General features: G+C 43.2%; 1 protein-coding gene across 1 annotated transcript in view; it reads left to right on the top strand.

The window, feature by feature from the left end:
• Nucleotides 1-13,062, top strand: part of ALOX5 (arachidonate 5-lipoxygenase) — a 160,569-nt gene extending 147,507 nt beyond the window's left edge. The window contains exons 13-14 of the mRNA XM_053691881.1: nt 6,446-6,616; nt 10,804-13,062. Coding sequence (XP_053547856.1) covers nt 6,446-6,616; nt 10,804-10,983 — 351 coding nt within the window. The 3' untranslated portion in view covers nt 10,984-13,062. The remainder of the gene's footprint in view (nt 1-6,445; nt 6,617-10,803) is intronic.
• The last annotated feature ends 1,382 nt before the right edge of the window (nt 13,063-14,444 follow it).

Genomic DNA, 14,444 nt, shown 5'->3' on the forward strand with positions numbered 1-14,444 from the left:
TGTAAGTTCTGTACACTATTAGTGAGTCACTTTGTAAGTTCTGTACACTATTAGTGAGTCACTTTTTAACAGCTGGATTATGAGTTTTGAGCGCTAAAGGGTTTTCAACGATCGCCGCAAAAGCGGTGTTATTTCAACCCCCTATAGCGCTGGTATTACGAGTTTAAACAAAGCAGGCTTGTGCAGGCAATATGGTGGCGTTGATCACCATACCGCACCGAAAACAAGCGCTGCTATTACGTGGTCGTGCACAATTTTCCCATAGACATCAATGGGGAGAGCTGGAAGTTCTGTACACTATGTGTGAGTCACTATTTCAGTGATGTACACTATTAGTGAGTCACTATATCAGTGCTGTACACTATTAGTGAGTCGCTTTGTAAGTTCTGTACACTATTAGTGAGTCACTATTTTAGTGCTATACACTATTAGTGAGTCACCTTGTAAGTTCTGTACACTATTAGTGAGTCACTATTTTAGTGCTGTACATTATTAGTGAGTCACTTTGTAAGTTCTGTGCACTATTAGTGAGTCATTATTTCAGTGCTGTACATTATTAGTGAGTCACTTTGTAAGTTCTGTACACTATTAGTGAGTCACTTTGTAATTTCTATACACTATTAGTATGTCACTATTTTAGTGCTGTACACTATTAGTAAGTCACTTTGTAAGTTCTGTACACTATTAGTGAGTCACTTTGTAAGTTCTGTACACTATTAGTGAGTTACTTTTTAACAGCTGGATTATGAGTTTTGAGCGCTAAAGGGTTTTCAACGATCGCCACAAAAGCGGCGTTATTTCAACCCCCTATAGCGCTGGTATTACGAGTTTAAACAAAGCAGGCTTGTGCAGGCGATATGGTGGCGTTGAGCATCATACCGCACCGAAAACAAGCGCTGCTGTTACGTGGTCGTGCACGATTTTCCCATAGACATCAATGGGGAGAGCCGGAAGTTCTGTACACTATGTGCGAGTCACTATTTTAGTGCTGTACACTATACACTATTAGTGAGTCACTTTTTTAGTGCTGTACACTATTAGTGAGTCACTTTGTAAGTTCTGTACACTATTAGTGAGTCACTACTTTGTAAGTTCTGTACACTATTAGTGTCACTTTGTAAGTTCTGTACACTATTAGTGAGTCACTTTGTAAGTTCTGTACACTATTAGTGTATCACTTTGTAAGTTCTGTACACTATTAGTGCGTCACTTTGTAAGTTCTGTACACTATTAGTGTGTCACTTTGTAAGTTCTGTACACGATTAGTGAGTCACCTTGTAAGTTCTGTACACTATTAGTGAGTCACTATTTTAGTGCTGTACACTATTAGTGAGTCACTTTGTAAGTTCTGTGCACTATTAGTGAGTCACTATTTCAGTGCTGTACAATATTAGTGAGTCACTTTGTAAATTCTGTACACTATTAGTGAGTCACTTTGTAATGTCTATACACTATTAGTATGTCACTATTTTAGTGCTGTACACTCTTAGTAAGTCACTTTGTAAGTTCTGTACACTATTAGTGAGTCACTGTGTAAGTTCTGTACACTATTAGTGAGTTACTGTGTAAGTTCTGTACACTATTAGTAAATCACTATTTTAGTGCTGTACACTATTAGTGAGTCACTTTGTAAGTTCTGTACACTATTAGTGAGTCACTATTTCAGTGCTGTACACTATTAGTGAATCACTTTATAAGTTCTGTACACTATTAGTAAGTCACTATTTTAGTGCTGTACACTATTAGTGAGTCACTTTCTAAGTTCTGTACACTATTAGTGCGTCACTTTGTAAGTTCAGTACACTATTAGTGAGTCACTTTGTAGGTTCTGTACACTATTAGTGAGTCACTATTTTAGTGCTGTACACAATTAGTGAGTCACTATTTCAGTGCTGTACACTATTAGTGAGTCACTATTTTAGTGCTATACACTATTAGTGAGTCACCTTGTAAGTTCTGTACACTATTAGTGAGTCACTATTTTAGTGCTGTACACTATTAGTGAGTCACTTTGTAAGTTCTGTGCACTATTAGTGAGTCACTATTTCAGTGCTGTACAATATTAGTGAGTCACTTTGTAAGTTCTGTACACTATTAGTGAGTCACTTTGTAATTTCTATACACTATTAGTATGTCACTATTTTAGTGCTGTACACTCTTAGTAAGTCACTTTGTAAGTTCTGTACACTATTAGTGAGTCACTGTGTAAGTTCTGTACACTATTAGTGAGTTACTGTGTAAGTTCTGTACACTATTAGTAAATCACTATTTTAGTGCTGTACACTATTAGTGAGTCACTTTGTAAGTTCTGTACATTATTAGTGAGTCACTATTTCAGTGCTGTACACTATTAGTGAATCACTTAATAAGTTCTGTACACTATTAGTAAGTCACTATTTTAGTGCTGTACACTATTAGTGAGTCACTTTGTAAGTTCTGTACACTATTAGTGCGTCACTTTGTAAGTTGTGTACACTATTAGTGAGTCACTTTGTAAGTTCTGTACACTATTAGTGAGTCACTTTGTAAGTTCTGTACACTATTAGTGAGTCACTATTTTAGTGCTGTACACAATTAGTGAGTCACTATTTCAGTGCTGTACACTATTAGTAAGTCACTTTGTAAGTTCTGTAGACTATTAGTGAGTCACTATTTCAGTGCTGTACACTATTAGTGAGTCACTTTGTAAGTTCTGTACACTATTATTGAGTCACTTTGTAAGTTCTGTACACTATTAGTGAGTCACTTTGTAAGTTCTGTACACTATTAGTGAGACACTTTGTAAGTTCTGTACACTATTAGTGAGACACTTTGTAAGTTCTGTACACTATTAGTGAGTCACTATGTAAGTTCTGTACACTATTAGTGAGTCACTTTGTAAGTTCTGTACACTATTAGTGAGATACTTTGTAAGTTCTGTACACTATTAGTGAGTCACTATTTCAGTGCTGTACACAATTAGTGAGTCACTATTTCAGTGCTGTACACTATTAGTGAGTCACTATTTCAGTGCTGTACACAATTAGTGAGTCACTATTTCAGTGCTGTACACTATTAGTGAGTCACTATTTCAGTGCTGTACACTATTAGTGAGTCACTATTTCAGTGCTGTACACTATTAGTGAGTCACTATTTCAGTGCTGTACACAATTAGTGAGTCACTATTTCAGTGCTGTACACAATTAGTGAGTCACTATTTCAGTGCTGTACACTATTAGTGAGTCACTATTTCAGTGCTGTACACTATTAGTGAGTCACTTTTTAACAGCTGGATTATAAATTGTGAGCGCTATAGGGTTTTCAACGACCGCCACAAAAGCAGCGTTATTTCAACCCCCTATAGCGCTGGTATTACGAGTTTAAAAAAAACAGGCTTGTGCAGGCGATATGGTGGCGTTGAGCTCCATACCGCCCCGAAAATAAGCGATGCTGTTACATGCTTGTGCACGATTTTCCCATAGACATCAATGGGGAGAACCGGCCAAAAAAAGTCTAACACCTGCGATCACGGAATGAAAAGCTCCCAAACGCAGCCCCATTGATGTCTATGGGGAAAATACATTTAATGTAAAAACCTAACACCCTAACATAAACCCCATGGGGCCTCTCTATCAAGCTCCGAATGGAGACTGCAGGCTCACCAGAAACAGCAGTTATGAAGTTATAACCGCTGCTCCATTACCCTGTCCGCCTGTTCTGATGAGGCGGACAGGAATCACCCGAATTCAACCCGATCGAGTACGATCGGGTTGATTGACGAGTCTGCAGGGGGCGGCGTTGCAAAAGAGCTGCTGGTGCAATGCTGAATACGGAGAGCGTATTGCTCTCCGCATTCAGCAATGTCTGTCGGACCTGATCCGCACTGTCGGATCAGGTCCGACAGACATTTGTTAAATAGGCCTCCATGTCTAAACACCTCTAATCTGCTGCCCCTAACATCGCCGCCACATACATACAGTTATTAACCCCTAATCTGCTGCCCCTAACATCACCGCCACATACATAATACAATTAACCCCTAATCTGCTGCCCCTAACATCACCGCCACATACATACAGTTATTAACCCCTAATCTGCTGCCCCTAACATCACCGCCACATACATACAGTTATTAACCCCTAATCTGCTGCCCCTAACATCACCGCCACATACATACAGTTATTAACCCCTAATCTGCTGCCCCTAACATCACCGCCACATACATAATACAATTAACCCCTAATCTGCTGCCCCTAACATCACCGCCACATACATACAGTTATTAACCCCTAATCTGCTGCCCCTAACATCACCACCACATACATACAGTTATTAACCCCTAATCTGCTGCCCCTAACATCACCGCAACATACATAATACAATTAACCCCTAATCTGCTGCCCCTAACATTGCCGCCCCCTACATAATACTATTAACCCCTAAACCTACATCAATACCACTAAATAAATATATTAACCCCTAAACCTAACCCTAACGTAACCCTAAGCCTAACACCCCCTAACTTTGACATAATTTAAAGTTACAATTATTAACTAAATAATAACTATTTAAACTAAATACAAACTTACCTGTAAAATAAAACCTAAGCTAGCTACAATATAACTAATACAGGTATACCTCACTTTACAGCGCTTCACTTTACAGCGCTTCGCTAATACAGCGCTTTGTGGAGCTGAAGTTCAATCTCCAAGGATTTTGAAACAGTGCTGTAATCATTATGAGATTGCGAGAAAAGTGACTGGCACCATTTTGTTATGCGCAGTTCACTTTGTTTACAGCATTACAGTGCAATCTTTGTCTCAGTGTTATAGCCTGGCAAATTTTACTACATTAATTGTCACTATTTTACAGGTACAGTATTTATTGAATACTAATTGAATACTTGCTGTGCTAGTGTTAAACTAAACGTAGCACTATTGCTCCCCTAATATATGTTAGTTCAAACATGTTTTCAAGTCTTTAAACACACGGGCAAGTGAAAAGAAAGCTAAAACTGCCTTGTTTCACTTTAAGGCGGTTTTCACTTTACAGCAGGACTCCGGTCCCTAACCCGCTGTATGAGCGGGGTATACCTGTAGTTAGCTTAGGTTTTATTTTTATTTCACAGGTAAGTTTGTATTTATTTTAACTAGGTAGACTAGTTAGTAAATAGTTATTAACTATTTATTAACTACCTAGTTAAAATAAATACAAACTTACCTGTGAAATAAAACCTAACCTGCCTTACACTAAAACTTAACATTACAAAAAAAACAAAAACTAAAATTACTAAAATTAAAATGAATAAATTACAAAAAATAAAAAAAATAACAAACGAAATGATCAAAAATACAAAACGAATTACTCCTAATCTAATAGCCCTATCAAAATAAAAAGCACCCCAAAATAAAAACAACCCTAGCCTACAATAAACTACCAATAGCCCTTAAAAGGGCGTTTTGTGGGGCATTGCCCCAAAGATATCAGCTCTTTTACCTGTAAAAAAATACAAACACCCCCCAACAGTAAAACCCACCACCCAACCAACCCCCCTAAAATAACCTAAGCTAACCATTGCCCTGAAAAGGGCATTTGTATGGGCATTGCCCTTAAAAGGGCATTTAGCTCTTTTGCCTTGCCCTGAAAAGGGCAATCAGCTCTTTTATGAAAAGCCCAAACCCTAAGCTAAGATAAAAACCCACCCAAAAAACCCTTAAAAAAAAAACTAACACTAACCCCGACGATCCACTTAGAGTTATTGAAGTCCCGCTTGAAGGATCCATCCAGCCGGCGAAGTCCTCATCTTCTCTATTAGGCTCTCATCCTATTGGCTGTTTCAATCAGCCAATAGAATGAGAGTTCAATCCTATAGGCTGATTGGAACAGCCAATAGGAGGAGAGCTCAATCCTATTGGCTGATTGGAACAGCCAATAGGATTTTAGCAGCTTTAATTCCTATTGGCTTATATAAATCTTATAGGAATGCAAGGAGCACCATCGTTGATGGCATCACTTGCATTGAAGTTCCAGTATACGGCGGCGATTGTATGAAGAGGATGCTCCATGCCGGATGTCTTCAGGATGGACCCGCTTCGCGCTGGATGGATGAAGATAGAAGATGCCGTCTGGATGAAGACTTCTTGCAACCTGGATGAGGACTTCACCGGCTGGATGGATCCTTAAAGCGGGACTTCAATAACTGTAACAAGGGCTATTGGTAGTTTATTGTAGGCTAGTTTTTTTTTATTTTCTGGGGGGCTTTTTTATTTTGATAGGGCTATTAGATTAGGTGTAATTCATTTTTATTTTTGATAATTTGTTTCTTATTTTTCATAATTTATTTTTATTTATTTTTTTGTAATTTAGTTTTTATTTGTAATTAGTTAGTTGTACAGTGCCCCAATAGCAATGTGACTCTACAGGTCCTATGAAACCTTAGTGACTTGTTACATCTTTTCCTCTACAGTATGACTGGTGCTCCTGGATACCCAACTCCCCCCCCACCATGCGCTGCCCCCCGCCCACAGAAAAGGGGGAAGTCACCATCGAGTACATAATTGAAAGTTTACCGGACAGAGGCCGCTCTTGCTGGCACCTTGGAGCTGTTTGGGCTCTTAGTCAATTCCAGGAAAATGAAGTAAGTGTACTTACCTCCTGCCTGCTACACCTAATCACTCCCTGCTGCACCTACCTCCTGCCTGCTGCACCTAATCACTCCCTGCTGCACCTACCTCCTTCCTGCTGCACCTAATCACTTCCTGCTGTACCTACCTCCTGCCTGCTGCACCTAATCACTGCTTGCTGCACCTAATCACTCCTTGCTACACCTACCTCCTGCTTGCTGCACCTAACCACTCCCTGCTGCACCTACCTCCTACATCTATGCACTCCCTGTTGCATCTACCTCCTGCTTGCTGTACCTAATCATTCCATGCTGTACCTACCTCCTGCCTTTTACATCTAATCACTCCCTGCTGCACCTACATCCTGCCTGCTACAGCTAATCACTCCCTAATGCACCTACCTCCTACCTGCTACAGTTAATCACTCCCTGCTGCACCTACCTCCTACATCTATGCACTCCCTGCTGCATCTACCTCCTGCTTGCTGTACCTAATCATTCCCTGCTGTACCTACCTCCTGCCTTTTACATCTAATCACTCCCTGCTGCACCTACATCCTGCCTGCTACAGCTAATCACTCACTAATGCACCTACCTCCTGCCTGCTACAGCTAATCACTCCCTGCTGCACCTACCTCCTGCCTGCTGCACCTAATCACTCCCTAATGCACCTACCTCCTGCCTACTACAGCTAATCACTCCCTGCTGCACCTACCTCCTGCCTGCTGCACCTAATCACTCCCTGCTGCACCTACCTCCTGCCTGCTGCACCTAATCACTCCCTGCTGCACCTACCTCCTGCCTGCTGCACCTAATCACTCCTTGCTGCACCTACCTCCTGCTTGCTGCACCTAACCACTCCCTTCTGCACCTACCTCCTACATCAAATCACTCCCTGCTACACCTACCTCCTGTCTGCTGCACCTAATCACTCCCTGCTGCACCTACCTCCTGCCTGCTGCACCTAATCACTCCCTGCTGCACCTACCTCCTGCCTGCTGCACCTAATCACTCCTTGCTGCACCTACCTCCTGCTTGCTGCACCTAACCACTCCCTTCTGCACCTACCTACTACAGCTAATCACTCCCTGCTGCACCTTCATCCTGCCTGCTGCACCTAATCACTCCCTGCTGCACCTACCTCCTGCCTGCTGCACCTAATCACTCCCTGCTGCACCTACCTCCTGCCTGCTGCACCTAATCACTCCTTGCTGCACCTACCTCCTGCTTGCTGCACATAACCACTCCCTTCTGCACCTACCTCCTACATCAAATCACTCCCTGCTACACCTACCTCCTGTCTGCTGCACCTAATCACTCCCTGCTGCACCTACCTCCTGCCTGCTGCACCTAATCACTCCTTGCTGCACCTACCTCCTGCTTGCTGCACCTAACCACTCCCTGCTGCACCTACCTCCTGCATCTACCTCCTGCTTGCTGCACCTAATCACTCCCTGCTGCCCTTATCTCCTGCCTGCTGCACTTAATCACTCCTTGCTGCACCTACCTCCTGCTTGCTGCACCTAACCACTCCCTGCTGCACTTACCTCCTACATCAAATCACTCCCTGCTGCACCTACCTCCTGCCTGCTGCACCTAATCACTCCCTGCTGCACCTACCTCCTGCCTGCTACATCTAATCACTCCCTGCGGCACCTACCTCCTGCCTGCTGCACCTAATCATTCCCTGCTGCACCTACCTCCTGCCTGCTCCACCTAATCACTCCCTGCAGCACATTATCACTCCCTGCTGCACCTAATCACTCCCTGCGGCACATTATCACTCCCTGCTGCACCTATCTCCTGCCTGCGGCACCTAATCACTCCTTGCTGCACCTACCTCCTGCTTGCTGCACATAACCACTCCCTTCTGCACCTACCTCCTACATCAAATCACTCCCTGCTGCACCTACCTTCTGCCTGCTCCACCTAATCACTCCCTGCAGCACATTATCACTCCCTGCTGCACCTAATCACTCCCTGCGGCACATTATCACTCCCTGCTGCACCTACCTCCTGCCTGCTGCACCTAATCACTCCTTGCTGCACCTACCTCCTGCTTGCTGCACATAACCACTCCCTTCTGCACCTACCTCCTACATCAAATCACTCCCTGCTACACCTACCTCCTGTCTGCTGCACCTAATCACTCCCTGCTGCACCTACCTCCTGCCTGCTGCACCTAATCACTCCTTGCTGCACCTACCTCCTGCTTGCTGCACCTAACCACTCCCTGCTGCACCTACCTCCTGCATCTACCTCCTGCCTGCTACAGCTAATCACTCTCTGCTGCACCTACCTCCTGCCTGCTACAGCTAATCACTCCCAGCTGCACCTACCTCCTGCCTGCTGCACCTAATCACTCCCAGCTGCACCTACCTCCTGCCTGCTGCACCTAATCAATCCCTGCTGCACCTACCTCCTGCCTGCTACAGCTAATCACTCCCTGCTGCACCTACCTCCTGTCTGCTGTACCTAATCATTCTCTGCTGCACCTACCTCCTGCCTGCTGCACCCAATCACTCCCTGATGCACCTACCTCCTGCACAGAATTACTCCCTGCTGCATCTAATCACTCCCTGCTGCATCTAATCACTCCCTGCTGCACCTACCTCCTGCTTGCTGCACCTAACTCCTGCATGCTGCACCTACCTGCTGCACCTACCTCCTGCCTGCTACATCTTATCACTCCCTGTTGCACCTGCCTCCTGCCTGCTAAAGTTAATCACTCCCTTCTGAACCTACCCCCAGTCTGCTACAGCTAATCACTCCCTGCTGCGCCTACCTCTTGCCTGCTACAGCTAATCACTCCCTGCTGCACCTACCTCCTGCCTGCTACAGCTAATCACTCCCTGCTGCACCTACCTCCTGCCTGCTACAGTTTATCACTCCCTGCTACACTTACCTACTGCCTGCTTCAGCTAATTACTTCCTGATGCACCTACCTCCTGCCTGCTGCACCTAATCACTCCCTCCTTTTACCTACCTTGTGCCTGGTTCAGCTAATCACCCCCTGCTGCACCTACCTCCTACATCTAATCACTCCCTGCTGCACCTACCTCCTGCTTGCTGCACCTAACTCCTGCATGCTGCACCTACCTGCTGCACCTACCTCCTGCCTGCTACATCTTATCACTCGCTGTTGCACCTGCCTCCTGCCTGCTACAGTTAATCACTCCCTTCTGAACCTACTCCCAGTCTGCTACAACTAATCACTCCCTGCTGTGCCTACCTCTCGCCTGCTACAGCTAATCACTCCCTACTGCACCTAACTCCTGCCTGCTACAGCTAATCACTCCCTGCTGCACCTACCTCCTGCCTGCTACAGTTTATCACTCCCTGCTACACCTACCTACTGCCTGCTTCAGCTAATTACTTCCTGCTGCACCTACCTCCTGCCTGCTGCACCTAATCACTCCCTCCTTTTACCTACCTTGTGCCTGGTTCAGCTAATCACCCCCTGCTACACCTACCTCCTACATCTATTCACTCCCTTCTGCGCCTAATCACTCCCTGCTGCACCTACCTCCTGCCTGCTGCACCTAATCACTTCCTTTTCCCCCTAATCATTCCCTGCTGCACCTAATCACTCCCTTCTGCACCAACCTCCTGCCTGCTACATCTAATCACTCCCTACTGCCCCTAATCACTTCCTGCTGCACCTAATCTCTGCCTGCTGCACCTAATTATTCCCTGCTGCACCTGGCCCCTCCCTGCTGCCCCTAATCACTCCCTGCTGCACCTAATCACTCCCTGTTGCACCTACCTCCTGCCTGCTGCACCTAATCACTCCCTGCTGCTCCTAATCACTCCCTGCTGCACCTAATCATTGCCTGCTGCACCTAATCATTGCCTGCTGCACCTAACCCTTCCCTGCTGCCCCTAATCACTCCCTGCTGCACCTAATCAATCCCTTCTGCAACTAGCCCCTCCCTGCTGCCCCATATCCCTCCGTGCTGCACCTAATCACTTCCTGCTGCACCTAAGCATTCCCTGCTGCCCCTAGCTTTTTTATGTGCCGTATTCCCTCAAGATACCAAAGCAGGGGCTCAATTCCAGTTCTTAGGGTCCTCACTAATTATCATGAAGTGACCAATTAGTACTGTACTATCTGTAGACATTTAAGGGCCCCAGCTCTGTGCTAATGTAAAGTAAATGTAAAGTTTATTGGTGTGCAGTTTACTCATACTGGTGTGCTGTAGTTATTTCTAGGTATGTATCCAGATGAACACTTTGTTGAGAAATCAGTGAAGGAAGCTATGGCGAAATTCAGGAAGTGCCTGAGTGATATAACAAGCATCATACAAGACCGAAACAAGAACAAGAAGCTGCCATATTATTATTTCTCACCAGACAGGATCCCAAACAGTGTCGCTGTATGAACCGAGCAGGAAACTGGGGGCCACACTGCATGAGGAATGAATGGACCTACCTGGGGTCACTATAAATAACACCCCGGACTGTCTATAGTGAGATCACCAGCAGTGTCTCTAAATCTCAAAGAACCTGAAGCTCAGATGTGAGCTCAGCCAATCACAAGCTCCGCAGTAATTCTATGATATTCAGTGCAGAGAATACTGACTCCCCCTTGAGGATAATGACTGCATTGATGCACCCCCTATCTAAGTTAAAGGGACAGTCTACTTGATTTATGTTATTGTTTAGAAAGAAAGATAACACCTTTACTATCCATTCTCTAGGTTTGCACAACTAACAATGTTATATTAATATTCCTTATAACCTCCAAGTTTGCCTGTGTCTAAGCCCCAGCAGACCGCCCTTATCTCAGTGCTTTTTAAATCTTGCACAACAGCTAGACAGTGCTAGTTCAAGTGTGCCATATATATAACATTGTAAAAAGCATTGAGATAAGGAGCAGTCTGCAGAGGCTTAAATACAAGGCATCACAAAGGTAAAACGTATATTAATATAACTGAGATAAGGAGCAGTCTGCAGAGGCTTAGATACAGGGTAATCACAGAGGTAAAAAATATATTAATATAACAGAGATAAGGAGCAGTCTGCAGAGGCTTAGATACAGGGTAATCACAGAGGTAAAGTATATTAATATAACTGAGATAAGGTGCAGTCTGCAGAGGCTTAGATACAAGGTAATCACAGAGGTAAAAAATATATTAATATAACAGAGATAAGGAGCAGTCTGCAGAGGCTTAGATACAAGGTAATCACAGAGGTAAAGTATATTAATATAACTGAGATAAGGTGCAGTCTGCAGAGGCTTAGATACAGGGTAATCACAGAGGTAAAAAGTATATTAATATAACTGAGATAAGGAGCAGTCTGTAGAGGCTTAGATACAAGGTAATCATAGAGGTAAAAACTATATTAATATAACTGAGATAAGTAGCAGTCTGCAGAGGCTTAGATACAAGGTAATCACAGAGGTAAAAAGTATATTAATATAACTGAGATAAGGGGCAGTCTGCAGAGGCTTAGATACAAGGTAATCGCAGAGGTAAAAAGTATATTAATATAACTGAGATAAGGAGCAGTCTGCAGAGGCTTAGATACAAGGTAATTACAGAGGTAAAAAGTATATTAATATAACTGAGATAAGGGGAAGTCTGCAGAGGCTTAGATACAAGGTAATCACAGAGGTAAAAAGTATATTAATATAACTGAGATAAGGGGACAGTCTGCAGAGGCTTAGATACAAGGTAATCACAAAGGTAAAAAGTATATTAATATAACTGAGATAAGGAGCAGTCTGCAGAGGCTTAGATAGATACAAGGTAATCACAGAGGTAAAAAGTATATTAATATAACTGAGATAAGGAGCAGTCTGCAGAGGCTTAGATACAAGGTAATTACAGAGGTAAAAAGTATATTAATATAACAGTGTTGCTTATGCAAAACTGGGGAATGGGTAATAAAGGGATTATCTATTTTTTTAAACAATAACATTTTTCAAGTATACCGTCCCTTTAATAAAGGACTGGGGTTCAGACAAATCGCTTGCAGTAAGCTTCACTATATATCTGTAGCATTAGATGTTAGTTTTGTGAAAAGGGCAAGGGGATCTCTATTAATACTAAAACAAAAAAATGTAATTACAAATCTATTTCATTGTGGGATACACTTATGAGTCCCTGTATTTTAGCTCATATGTTGCCCTGGTAGCACTCACCCAGATACCTTCAGTGTACCCCGGGGTACAGTCAGTTTCACCAGTTCCTGTCACTCACTAAGGAATAGACAGCAGAGTGAGATTTAGTGAGTTGGTAACAGAATAAACTGGTTAGTGAATCTCCCCCATTCTCTCTCTCACCTCTCCAATATGTTATTGTCTAAAAGTAGCCGTCATCACACAAAGTAAATCATATTTGTAGCTCATTATTACTGCAGAAATATTTATTTATCAGAGGACACATGATCTTGTATTGAGTTCTACTGCATCATCTCTGTAAGTTTCAATAAATAAAAATGCTTCATACTAACTAGCTAAAGTGTCAGACCTTACTTATCATACGATACACTGTGTGGGGTCACAAGGGTCATCTGACCACCAGGTAAACTATAGGGGGTCACACAAGTAGCTGATCATGACAACGGTGACTGACTTCCTGTCTGGTTTCCTAAAGCTGGTTTGCACAAGTTAATTCTGTACCATAACTATTTCCTCTTGCAAAAAGCAGAAGTTCTTATACCTCACGCAAGGACATGGACAAATCAAGAACAAAATGAGAAAAAGTAAATTCTCTCACATATACTCATCTTATACAAAAGAGCTAAATACTGAAACTGGTCTTGCACGTGACAGTAAATGGGTAAAATCTGCCGGCAACAGAAGAGTTAAAGAGCATCCCTGATCTGGTTCTATTAATACCATTTGCACCAACTATAGTGGCCACATTACCTTAGATGGAAGAATTTCCCTAAAGATGACTTTATATTAATGCTGACATTAATTAAGCCCTGTCTCCAGTTGACGGTCTTTGTCTGTAGATGTATTCTGTATAGACCTAATGAAAGAGAAGAACATTCTGGGCTCATAGGTGTCCATAAGAGGAGCAAATGCTCCCTCCTTCTATCCAACCATAAGCACCCAATAAGTAGGTTCTTCTGATGCCAATGAGCCGTCATGTACAAAATGATGCACAACAAGAAACTCACCTACTGAGCAGGTTACTACTGAAATGATTATGTTAAGAGCATTTTATCCCCCAGCCTGAGGACACCTATGGCTGCACCTTGTGTTAAAAATGATCTATCACCTTATGTACGCCAGATAACCAGATGTGGCTGCCACCTTGTTACATTCACTGGGGGTAGATATAGACAAGAGTAGCACTTTTAATGGTCTACTAATTACAATACATATTCCATATAAGATAACATACACACAAAACCCTTCCAGCCCTATTCCAGTCAATTGTAACCTTGTACTCCCTCCCAGAAAGTTTCACTAAAGCTAGGGAAGCAAAAGGCATTTGGGGCATTCCCACCATACATGTATATCTGAGCCCCTTTGTCCACATTCTCTCCAACAAAGGGGGGATGCTGATGGGAACATCTGTGAAAGTCTGGAAGGGGTATAGTACCATCTCAAGAACAGCTTCATGTATGATTCTAGAGTGTCTGCACAATGTACAGTCTTTTTAGTTAAAGTCATAGCTATGTGTAAGTCCTTGTCTGCAATTGGTCTGGATAAGTCCCCCTCCCAGGCCCTAAGTTGCCAAGGTCTACTCTGGTTTGTGGACGTCTGTATTAGATTATAGTGGAATGATATGAGTTTGGGAGTCTTAGCTCAAAGCTGCCACAATTTCTCCCAAGTGGTCAGGGGTCTGTTGGAAACTTTAGAAAATCCCCAGGATAGTAAGAA

Source organism: Bombina bombina, chromosome 9 (assembly GCF_027579735.1).
Source record: "Bombina bombina isolate aBomBom1 chromosome 9, aBomBom1.pri, whole genome shotgun sequence".
Classification (NCBI taxonomy): Eukaryota; Metazoa; Chordata; class Amphibia; order Anura; family Bombinatoridae; genus Bombina; species Bombina bombina.